The sequence below is a fragment of the Orcinus orca genome, chromosome 4 (genome assembly GCF_937001465.1).
Source record: "Orcinus orca chromosome 4, mOrcOrc1.1, whole genome shotgun sequence".
NCBI lineage: Eukaryota > Metazoa > Chordata > Mammalia > Artiodactyla > Delphinidae > Orcinus > Orcinus orca.
In genome coordinates this window covers 50,888,424-50,901,293 of record NC_064562.1, presented here as the reverse complement: position 1 = coordinate 50,901,293, position 12,870 = coordinate 50,888,424, and the positions used below count along the sequence as shown (strand labels likewise).

General features: G+C 34.1%; 1 protein-coding gene across 11 annotated transcripts in view; it reads right to left on the bottom strand.

Annotated features, from left to right (window-relative positions):
* The window catches only part of ANKRD17 (ankyrin repeat domain 17), a 159,873-nt gene that overhangs the window by 56,842 nt on the left and 90,161 nt on the right, over nucleotides 1-12,870 (bottom strand). For 4 of the 11 annotated variants that reach the window (XM_049709591.1, XM_033412520.2, XM_033412517.2 and 1 more), the window contains exons 9-16: nucleotides 12,668-12,859; nucleotides 12,182-12,315; nucleotides 9,882-9,969; nucleotides 8,449-8,576; nucleotides 8,053-8,196; nucleotides 7,412-7,514; nucleotides 5,165-5,917; nucleotides 746-894 (exon numbers count right to left, since the gene is read on the bottom strand). In XM_049709591.1, coding sequence (XP_049565548.1) covers nucleotides 746-894; nucleotides 5,165-5,917; nucleotides 7,412-7,514; nucleotides 8,053-8,196; nucleotides 8,449-8,576; nucleotides 9,882-9,969; nucleotides 12,182-12,315; nucleotides 12,668-12,859 — 1,691 coding nt within the window. The remainder of the gene's footprint in view (nucleotides 1-745; nucleotides 895-5,164; nucleotides 5,918-7,411; nucleotides 7,515-8,052; nucleotides 8,197-8,448; nucleotides 8,577-9,881; nucleotides 9,970-12,181; nucleotides 12,316-12,667; nucleotides 12,860-12,870) is intronic. The other 7 variants (XM_004283561.3, XM_012538166.3, XM_033412518.2 and 4 more) reach the window with 6 other exon arrangements.

The window sequence follows — 12,870 nt, the reverse complement described above, 5'->3', positions numbered from 1 at the left end:
CGTAAAATTGATGCTTATAAAGAAGTGATCATTTATAAAACTGCAAGTTTTATAACGTACACCACCACCCTCACATTAGTCTCTCCATCAGGCATTAATCAAAACACAAAACTAAATAAACTTCAAACATTTCTCAGTCCTGAAGAAAGCCACATACCCTTACCTCATTCAGCAGTCTTCTAAGCTAGGCTGCTTGGCATTTCTTCAGGACACAACACAAGCTACCTTCTCTTTTCCAACCTCACTTTGCTCTGACATTTCATGGTAAACTAATTCTTTTAAAAAACTTGTTTTTTAAACTTAACAGTGTTATAGAAACAGACACATAGACTTACTACATATTTCAGTCAGCAAGATCAGAATTTTCAAAGACAATATAAATGTAACTGAGTATATATGCTATATAGATGGAATCCAATATGAATTTTAAGACACATCTTCTAATTTAAGTTTAGAAGAAAATACATAATCTTAAATAAGTTCTTTCTTTTTACATCCCTTTTTAAACTAAAGTTTAAGAAAAAAAGATTACTTGATGATATCAGAAACCAGATCTTCACAATAATTATCAGTAATAATCTGTATTTGGTATTTTATTTCTTTAAATGTGGATTCTAATTTATAACTGTGGCTCAGGTCTTTGCCCAGAGACAAAGCAGTCTAAGATGATTTAAATAACTGATTAATGTTTCTAATGATGATATAATTCCAGCTAAAAACTATCACTCCTGAGTTTGGAGCTTACCTGTGCATCAATATCAATGGCAGGGTAGATAGGAAGCATGGCTGAAGGAGAGATGATAGGACTTGGAGTTGGAGTCTGAGGTTGGGAAATGGAAGCAGCGATACTGTGGGTAGGAGTGTTTGACATTGCAGATGCTCTTCCACTGACTGCTGTTGAACAAAATAACTGTACTTAATGAGGATGAAACATTGTTAGGTAACAGCAAGAAATAGTTGTCAGAAAATATTTAAATATCTTTAAAAACAAAATATCTACAGGTAGACTGCTATAGCACTAATAACTCATTTTCCTGGTTATTTCTGACACTGGACAACAGACCAAAATTTAAATATATATTGAGAGTAACCCATTTGCTAAACAATAAACCATATGAAAAACAAATTCCCCTCTTATGGTATGTAATCACAAAACCTTAATTCAAAATAACCCTGAAAACAAAACTATTTTTATGAATTAAAATTAAATATATATGCAAATGGTTATCCATTATATCTTCTTAATCAGAAAAGGAATAAAAGTTAAAATAGTCAAGTTAAGAAGGAGAAAATGTGTCTTTTACCTGCCAGTTTCACACCTTATTTTCTATAACTAATGAAAGTAATATCACTGTTTGGGGACATTCGCTATTGAATATTTAAAATACTTCCTATTCTTTTATTAACTGCAGACAGGGGGTGGCCCTCAGTATGACAGCATATATATATATAAAAATTTGATCCTCACACAGAAACAGTTTCTCACATACAGAATTATTCTGAAGGGCGTAAAATGCTCACCAATCAATCTAGCAATCACACTGACTTAGGAGGACAAAATTAAAATATTAGGGTAGAAAAAAATGTATGCATGCAATCAGCCTTCAAATATAGATTACTGTTAGTTCTTCTAAGTATAATTTTGCCATGATATTATTTTCATCAAAATAAGCAAATTAAGAAGGGGCTAATTAGGTCAGTACTTGAGATGGGAGAATTCCAAAGGTGGTAGCAGTTGAGGGTACTTTATTCCCTCATCAACTCACTTCTGGAGTTGCCATGTGAACATCAATCCTTTTTCCCCCTTATTAAAAATGCTATAGCACTAGAGTCTGGGCATTAATCTTTGAATGATCAACAGTAGTGTGGATGTATGTTACCAATGTAGTTATCAACTACATGAGACAGAAAACAATCATGATTCACAACTGGATCTGAAACCAGGCAAAAGAGGTTATGCTCCTACCAAGAACAAAACTGAAATAGACCTTATCATAACAATTATAAACACAATTGTCAATTAAGAAATCTATTTTACATGAAATCCTTAGTTCAGGCACAAACATACACTATACATTATAGCAACACACATTCTAAAATTATACATTTTTAAGTCCACTTAAAAGCCAAAGGAAGAACAAAGGAGGAAACAAAACAAAACAAAACAAAACACACTATTTGAATCCTTAGGGATCCAGATCAATAGAAAAGGGCATGTATTCAACACTAACATGTTAATCATCTAATGACCTTGATATTGTTACTCCACGTTGATAGTTTTGTATGTTAAGAAAAAGATCAAGACAATTCAAATGTACACATTCTAGATATAAATTTCAAAACCATATAAAATCTATGGCTCTTAAAATGGGTTCCATATTCTCCTCTGATTAGACTGATTTTCACAAATGAAAATGCTAAACACAAAATTAGCTTAAACAGAATGAACACCAATCTGTCCAAAAAACTGAATTTTATTTCATGATACTGAACAAAAAAATCTAAGTTTATTGTTAAATGACTAAATTATAATTTACATTTCAATTTGAATAAGTTCTTTTAAAGAACATATTAGTTTTCTTATTTTTGGTCAAACTGGTTTTTCTTATCACCTCTTCTAGAAGGAGATAGGAAAAATCAATTCTCTCATTTAATTCCCTTGGGGTACCTATGATATTGGTTTACTAAAACTAAATAGCTGCCCGTCACTCATCCATTCTCTAAAATTAAAAGTAACAATTGTAAATATGTAGGTACCTGAAGGAACCATGGTACAGACCAGATCTTTACGTGTGGAACTTCATTTTAGGGTCAGAGAGGGAAAACCAGATGCTCAAAGAAATTTTAACGTCAGGTAAGGAAAGAGGGAACTTGACAGCACAGCAAAGGCAAGTTGTTAAGACTGGTTAAATAGGGAACTGATTTTGGTTTGGCTAGTACAGAAACCAAGGAAGATAGAAGATTCTGACCAGCCAAGTACTAGAGAAAAAGAGACTGAATCTTATAAAAGCAGTCTAATAAATGGGGACTAAGGAATAAAGAACAGACATTATGCTGAAGGAGAGAAGGAAGACTGAGCCTAATGAAGTTGTAAGATATTAAAAAACCCAAAGAAAGAAATGGAAATGGTCATTAGTCAACTGAAATAACAATTACTAGAGAAGAAGTTTAAAGGCTGTGGAAGTGAGTGTATATGTGTATGTTTGTGCACGTGCACATGCATGATGCAGGAATGGGTTGCAGGGAGGTAGCTGGATGTTTTTAATCCTGTTCTTTCTTGTGGCCATCTCTCCTCTCCCCATATAAATGAGAATAAACAGGTAAAGTATTTTTATAATATGACAAGTATCTGTCATATTTCCTAAGAAGTTATAAGCTTTAAAAAATAATTTTATATGAAAACACCTGGAACACATAGGGAGAATTTAATTGTTTTCGTTTGGTAAACAAATCGACAGAAAAACTACTTTACAAACCTCCGATAATTCTGATCAGCATAAAAATTATACAACTGGCAAATCATTATTGAACTATGCCCAAGAACATCAGGTAAATTCTGATAGCATATCAAAAAATTTTTAATATTCATTGGTATGGAATGTCCATTCTTCATTTAATTGAATAAATAACACTCAATTCTACACATTCTTTGGTAGTTGAATTGACATATTATAAAGAACACCATTATGATCTAGATTAATGGCCATGAAGGTAATATCAAATTTGGCATTTGGAGCTACTGTGCTTCAATTTTCATAAGATATATACTGTTTTTAAAATTACATTCCCAATTATTATAACCCACTAATGGTGATTAGTAGTAACTTTCAAATCTATAGGAAAAATGTATACTTCTTAATATAAGAAGCTTTGTAGTTCTTACTAACAATTAATAGCATTTTTTCCGATGTAGTTACTGTACCCTCTAAGATTAGCAGAGACTTTCATTCCACATACTATTGTTGAGGTGATACTAAAAGAAGACTAGGAAACTTTAGAGCAATTTCTAAGTATAAAGTCTGTCTCATTAGCTGGTTTCTTAGTTTCTGAATGTTAGCTAAATATCTGAACACTATACAATTTCATTTTCTTTTATTCTTTTAAAAGATTAAAGTTAAATTATGTATAATCTCATCATAATATATAATGCTACTTAAACACAGTTTCAAAATTAGAAAAAATTCAATCATCCTTTAAGTATAGACCAAAGAATTAAAAGGGGGGAAGAGAGCAGATGAAAATTACCAAAATTCACCTATTTACTCCCTTTGTTTTCCCCTGTTCCTTCTTTTTCTGTTTTTTTTCTTTACTTTTTTTTTAAATGAAGAAAATTATTCTTTTCAGTACAGTATTCTTATGGCTTATAATCCTGTAAAATCTCATTCTACTACTTTGTTACAGAACTCACAAAAACTAAGTACCCCAAACTAGAACCATTAAAACAACCCCTAAAATATTTCTTTTTGCCAATGAATCTAATTAAAATGGAAAAAAATTTCTCTGCCTACCCATTTAAAGATATATCATTTATGATACTATCAAGGGACCACACCTGCTCATAATACAATTAGAAAGAAACTACACATGAACATTCACAGGGGATAAATCACTGACATACAGTATAATCAAACCTTATTTGGTTTGGTACTTTATTATTGTTGTAAAAGTATTTACTTTTTTTTTTTTAATATCCATCAGGTTTGAAGTCTGATCCATTAGGATATAAAGTATTTCTGTTCACAAATAAGCTTTCTGATATATCCTACTAGTTTTGCACTTCAACTTCTACCAATTTCCCAGTTTATTGGTGTGAATACAGAAGCAAAAAAGCCAAAATTTTATCAGTATTCTGAACTTAAAGAGAAAAAACAAAACCAAAAACAAACAAAAAAATCAAACATCAACCTGACTACCGAAAAACCTAGATTCCCAGCCTACCCACCTGAGTCAGAAAGTTTCAGCCACTTGCATTGAATAAGCTAATCTTTAATTTGACCTGTATCCATCTGAGAACGTCTGAGATTGAACTAATATTTCTAAAGATATACATGGTTCAAGAGTCCAGAAATAGTTCTCAAGTTGGGTAACGGCAAAAAATTCTGGCACACTCTTACTCGCCTTAAGCAAATCATATTTGATACCTGCTCATAACAATATAACCCACCTGCCATGATGTCATCCAGCGTGTCATTGAGGGTCTGAGCAGGGCTGGCTACCATTAACCCTTGTTGTGTTTCTGTCAGAATTCCTTGCCCCAGCCCTGCCAACTGTGCTTGGCCCAGTACTGGCTGTCCAACTATCACTCCTTGCAGTTCTGTAAGATTTGCGATGGACCCTGGAGGCAAGGGACCTGCCGCCAGAGGCAAAGCTTGAGGCATGGCCAGAGGCTGGACTGGTGCAAAACCCATCTGAGCAGCAGTTTGCTGGGGTTCATCTTTAAGCAAAACGGGATCCACTTGCTGTAACCGTGCATAGTCTCCCTCGGAAAGCTGTTCTCCAACCCCAACAGGAGTTAGCAGTCCCAGATGTTGGCAAGACTGTTGCTGCTGCTGCTGAAGTTGAATTCTTTGAGCTTTAACCTCTAGATACTGCTTTTTTAGCTGCTGCTGAGTTTTCAGTTGTAATTCTCGTTCTACTTTCTGTAGTTCCTCCAAAATCTTTTGTTTCTTCTGAATTTGTTCCTCCCTTGTTTTGTTCAGCTCCTCGATCTTCTCCTTGGTAAGTTGGTCAGCATGAGCCAGTTCCAAGGACTGCAGCTGTGCATTCTTTTCTATGGCTTCTTTTATCCTCTGTTCCAGTTCTGTTAACTTTCCCTGAGCCTCTTCTACAATGCTCTCTGGAGACTGATTGGTGATGTAACCCTGTACATCCTGGCTGTTTGCTGGCAAATGGCTGCTGGACTTTTGTTTAGAAGCAGCTGTGTGAAAAAGAAACCCCCTCAGAAGTGCACATGAATGGCATCCTCATTACAGAGTTACTGTTGGGAGGTTTAGTGCCAACAGTTATGCACCAAGTTAATATATCCATAGAAGGTGAAAATGCACTGTTAAGGAGTTAAAAACAAATCCACCTTCTTTATCATAAATATAAAATGAATGTATTTTATGTGCATAGAGTAATCTTTGGGAAATTAATTTCAGAATTTTAAAAATATCACATGGTTACAATTAGACAATAGAGGGATGCAGGTTTGTGATACCTAAGTGGTACAATTAAAGTAAAATCTAAGGCTATGTGTAGATAGATACCTCATCTGGTCATAAAGATGTAAAAACTTATCATAAGAACAGAAAAATAATGCTAAATTATTAAGATGTAGGGAAAACTTAAACCTCTAAGTCAAGGTTTTTCTACATTTAATAGTCTGTGCCTTTTAAACACACACACATACACACAAAGAGTACTCAAACCACTGAGAAGTACCAGGAAATTAAAATCCAACTAAAATATATGTCTTTGTTGGGGCCTACCATCTTCAAGACTGATAAAGGTAAGATAGAAATTCACATATTCACAAAGCTACCTGGCCAGTAGAGAAATGGGATTCAGTTTCCCTGGAAGAAAAGATGCTGAACTATGACATCCACTGTATCTTCTGACAGCCAGGTGAATAAACATATCTGGCTATTGGTATAGCAATCATTTGCTTGCTATACCAACTGAAAAAGGTGCCAAGGCTCTAGATTGGTAGTGGTGATTGAAAACAACTGGTGGAAATACTTAGTATTCTTGTTGGTAAAATAATATAGGTAGCCAAAAACCAAAAAATTAAAACCACATTGGTTCCTCAGGTAAAACTTTCTAAAAGGAAAAACTGATTAAAACTGGTAGCTGTAATCTTTTGGGACATAACTTATGAACATGCATGATGTAACTTCCACAAACCAAATATGGACCTCAGAGTTCTAGAGCAACAAACAACCATATCTGAAGTAACTTTGAATTCTTGGTTGAGAAAAGGTATTCCAGATATAAAATCTATATTAAAACCAGTTATTCTAAAATAAAATTTAATTTTGATCTAGCTTATTAATATTATGCCTCATATCACTACAGAAATTTTAGTAATTTACAAAAATGTCACCCAATTATACGCAGCCTAACATTTTAACATGAATAGAAATGACTAGTTATTAGAGGAAATCATGGATAATCAGAATTGCATCAAAGATGAGCATCTGAATTTCTACTGCTAATACTTCTGATTCCAGCACAAATTAGTGTTCTTAACTATGTTCTCTCCCAATAACATGCTTTTTTCATTGTTAAAAAAAAAATCTTCAATTATGCCGACCTAGTAAAATTCATTTTTTGTGGAATAATAATTTTAAATGGCCAGTTTTTGGTTTTTTTTTTCAATCTTATCATTTTTACTTGGACAACTTGTTAAGTCTTTAGAAGTATAACTGACCTTTATTCCTGATGGGAAGAGTAGTGGCAACATTGGCAGGTGGTTTGTCAGGCTCCTGAGGTGGGACAACCATGGGCAGTGCTTGAACTGGTACACGAGGAGCCTAAGACAAATGAAACTGATTATATATCTGCTTTTCCTCACCTTCCATTACATAATTTGCTTTAAATGAAGAATAAGTTACAAAGATCCATTCAAAATATTTTTTCATATGACAATCTCAGGCGACATATTTACTTAAAATGTGTTGGTATCAAATTATTTTCCATGACTTTTTTTTTTCCGGCCATGCTGCACAGCTTGCGGGATGGGATCTTAGTTCCCCGACCAAGGACTGAACCCGGGACCCAGCAGTGAAAGCGCTGAGTCCCAACCACTGGACACCAGGGAATTCCCTCCATGACATTTTTTTAATGAACTTTGAAATCAAAAGATTATTCTGGCCACAGTAAGAAAGCAAAGCAAAATCATATCAATCTAGAATCTGAATATTACATCAGAGGTTCATTAACCATATCAAGTATGTTATCTATAAAAAGAACTACATATTGTAACAAAAAACAATCTAGTTTAATCTTGAACTATGACCGAAAAAGGGAAAAGGATGATATAACATAAAATGCTTTAGTTTAGAAGCTTACCCTATTTAAATCGTGGGATGGGGGCGTTAACTGAGTGACATCTGGTGGAGGGGCTGAAAGCAAGTTATTAGGATAGTCCAAAAGATAGCAAACAACGCTTGTATGACCACCTTTTGCTGCTTCTATCAACATAGTCGAGCCATCCTAAAAAAGTGAATATGGAAGGGGAAAAAAATTTTTTTTAAAGTTAATTTACAGAAACATTAAGGAAGATATAGCCAACAGGCCCCAGACACATTAAAGTTTTAGGTTTAGTAAAGAACACTTTTCTCTAAAAACAGAAGAAAATGAACACATTTAGAATGCCAATACGAGTGGAACTTATAGATAATAATTTGTTATGCTCAAGAGTGAAAATTAATTCACAATGCTACCTGAAACATTTGAGTTACATACTTTTAAACGGTGAGTAGGATCTGCCCCATGAGCCAAAAGTAGTTCCACCACTGCCAGATGACCCCCTGCACAAGCCAGGGACAGTACAGTATGGTCATTGTTAGCTGTGGTTCTATTCACATTTGCTCCTAAAACAGACAAGGCATGAAAAATCATGTTAATAGAGTGTTGTTTCTTAAATTATGGTAAACTTCAAAATCGAAGAGTAGAGAGAAGAGTATAATGAAGCCCCACATACCCATTACCCAGCTTCAATGATTATAAACATGGTCAATCTCATTTCACATATACCCACATCCATTCTCCTCTCCCATCTTGAATTATTCTAAAACAAATCCCAGACAAACATGATATAATTTCATCCATAAATGTTTCAGTATGAACCATTAAATGATAAAAGTATATATTATTCCTAATATAATCACTGTTTTAAAAAAGTAAAATATAAAATTTTATCTACATTTTAATATCTTCAGTGGGAAAGATGACTAAAAACCAATTAAAAAATAAACCACACTGCCCTCTATGGGCCAAATATGGAAGGAATTAACAAAAAATAGTAAGTAATAGTAGTATAATCTTTTTTCATTGGGAAATATCTGAGAATGAAAACAGGTATATTTTCCCCTTAATATGAATTCATCCTTGATTTGGAGCACTGTGCTATGCATGTGGGAAATGGAAATAAAATACCAGGAAGAAACTGGAATCAAACTCATTAAAATTAAAGAAGAGAGGAGATAATAACTGAAAATAATTTCATTCTTGAGAATACTATGTCTTATTCATAAACATATAACACAAGGAAGTGTTCAAATTGCCTAAAATACTTTGACCAGTAAGTTATTTCTGATTTATTTTCTTTACCTACAAACGATTTCAAACTTTAGGCTACCTTTGTTATTAAGGATTTTGGTATTCAAAGTAGAATAAATGACCATGAATGAAAATGCATTTTTGGCATATTTGTTCCATTTCAATTTTGATTTTTTGGGGGGATGCTATATTTATGAACACCTCTCTATATTTTACAAAGAAGGAAACTTAGGCCCAAGGAAATATAAAGAAGAAAAGTGACTTGCCTTCAAATTAATCAGTGGCAGAAACAACATAAAAATCCAGGTTTCGAGATATATTATTACATAAACAGAAAAGACTTCAAGGTATCTAAACCCTCAAAGTTTTTTACACAGAGAAATTTTTCTGTACTGAACTTTTTTTAACAAGGGTGGTATTCGGTATCAGAACTCTTCACAGTTTGGAATGGTTCTATGTGTTGCAGGATGTTTATCAACTACCCACTCACAAAAATCTCAGTAGCATCCCTCCACCATGTGACACCTCCAAAATGTTCTTTACCTGTAAATCTCTTAATACCCAAGGGCAGGGGATAGATACCTGTGGAAAAAAATTACTGCCTTACACAAACCTACCTTTACTAATTAGGAACTGAACGGTACAAACATGACCAGCTCTTGCAGCTTTCATTAAAGGAGTTCTTCCACCTTCAGATTCATGCTCCTGTTTAAAAACCACAGACTTACTTGATATTTAATTTCTAATGAACAATTATTCCCTTTCATGAAAATCAAAAGGAAGAGAACTGAACTAATTTCAGAATCTAAATATATTAAATAACATGCTTTGAAGTAAATCTAGGAATACATTCTTTAATTTAAACAATCTCAAATTAGAAACATGTTCTATGGAAATATAGATAAATTAAGAACTGGGGTTATATTCATGTGATTGTTACACCCTCATCTAAATCCACCTGGGTAATTTTTCCTTCTCTCTACAAAAAGGACTGTGGAACTTGAACAATGAATGGCACTTTAGCACAGCCCTCTCCAAACAATCAACATTATCAACATTATCCTAATCCACTACAAGTGATTTTCTTTTTATAAGTTTGTATCCTACGTGTATGAATTTCTCTAAGTATATCACTCTCTGTCTTTACAGACTTCCCATTAACTCTATTTTATCTTACATAAAAATAACAAGGCTAGTGATATTTAATACCATCAATTATAAGATATTACTAGAGATTTCTGGGTTTCAAAAGGATGGAGAACCAGCTGCATTTTTGCAATTCAGAATATCAGCATAGGAAAAATTTTCAGATCTTACAGTATAAAGGTTTGAGAAAAAAACACCTTTTATAAAGCATTTTACATGCCAATATTTTTTACACTTACATCGGATGATTCTTCTCTTAAGTCATACACTAAGTTGTTTTCATTGCAATTAACTAAGCAAGATTACATTGCTGTATGTTTCACAGTCACTGTAGTAAACACTGGAAATTTAGTTCCTAAGCTGAAGAAGCTCAAAACCTAATAAGAAGAATATACGCATGACTAGCTAGAATATAACGTGCGTCATAAGTTCTCCAAGAGTTGTACCAACACAGACAGAGCTGAAGGAGGCCACAATAGTAATCTAATTTAACCCTCTCCTTTTTAAATGAGGAAAGAGAAGTTAAGTAAAGTTTAAGTTAAGAAATCAGTTAATTGAGGAGCCTGTTTCTGCCTGCATGTGAGTTTCTGTCATAAACTATGAACTTCTACAGGAAAACACATTTGCTTATTAATCTCAGCCCCATGAACACACGGGTGCTTATGTTTTAACTAAAACCTACCTTTCTTACTCCCTCACAGGCTAAACTGGAAGAATGACTATTTTCCCCACACACAATTGCTTTTTTCTTCCCTACGTCTCAGGCTGTACTCATACTATTTCCTCCAACTGGAGTATCTCTTTTGTAACAACAGCGCAGTATCTACCTTTCTAAACCCTACCCAGCCCCAAACATAACATCTCAGATGACGTCTTCACCTCTTCTGAGCTTTTTTACTGTCTGTCCTTTCCCTATGACATCTCTTTGTAATCTACCTTAAAATGACCTCAGTAGGGACTTCCCTGCTGGCGCAGTGGTTAAGAATCCGCCTGCCAATGCAGGGGACACGGGTTCGAGCCCTGGTCCAGGAAGACCCCACATGCCATGGAGCAACTAAGCCCGTGCGCCACAACTACTGAGCCTGAGTGCCACAACTACTGAAGCCCACGCACCTAGAGCCTGTGCTCAGCAACAAGAGAAGCCAATGCAATGAGAAGACTGCGCACCACAACGAAGAGTAACCCCCACTCGCCGCAACTAGAGAAAGCCTGTGCGCAGCAACGAAGACCCAATGCGGCCCAAAATAAATAAATAAATAAATATTTTAAAAAATGACCTCAGTATTTCATCCTTCTCACTAAATAAAAAGTTATTTGAGGGAAAATATTATTTACTGAATACTTATCTTTTTAACTCCTTTACTTAATAATGCTTTGATGGTATAGGTACAATTTATTTCCTAAACTACAGTGAAATGCCTCTAAGCCATATTTGCCTTTTTATGACAGATCAGAAAAGCTTCTAAAAATAGCTAAGTACTTAAGAGAAGATCTGTATTAATTATTATGATTAATTGTTAACATATCAAACACAAAATTTTCCCTTTTTTGTAGGGGAAAAGGAGTAGTAGACTGGATAGTCCTGCTAACAAGGAAAATAAGAATGGACACCAAACAGCATAGGAAAAAAATATGACTAAATGAGATAAAGAATGGCAAAAAGGCCAACATAAAATCAGAAGTAAAGAAACACCTTTTGTCTATAATCTCCTTTCAATTAATTTCTTGTCTTAGCTTTAAATATTAAGATTTAGAAAGTGACATAGCTTACCAGATCTGCTCCTGCCTGAAGTAAGACATCAGCTACATCGGTATGACCATTTTCACAGGCGTATGTTAGTGCTGTATCCCCTGTTGCTGTTGTTGCATGAACATTAGCTCCTGCAGTAGTGTTAGATACACAGCCTTAATAAAAGAATCATAAGACACAAATGTGGATACTGAAATTTCTTCTAGATAAGCCATATCTCCTCAAATTAGACAAAACAGCCTTATCCATTTCTAGAAATAGAGAATACTGTCAGCATCTTTAAAAGCAAAAAAGAAAAAAAATTAGAAATAGATTACTGCTTAAAATTAAAACTGCAGATATTTCAAACAGCAATAAGGTAAATTATTCAAAATACACTAAAAAATTTATCACATTATTTTTCTATACACATTCAGTGCATCATACATCAAAAAAAAGCTATTTGCATTGTAATATTTTTACTTAAATAAATCATGTAAAAAAACTCCCAAATGCAAAAATGCCTACCTGCAGCTAATAAGTATTTAACTAACTCCAAATGACCCTCTTGAGCAGCTTCCATTAAAGGGGTAGAACACCCTAGTTCTATATCAGCTCCTGCCTTAATTAGAAAGTCTGCCACTTCCAGAAAGCCTCCACAGCAAGCCAAAGTCAAGGCAGTTTCTTGAGTTTCTTCTGTCTGTGCATTGATATTTGCTCCTAAAATAAAG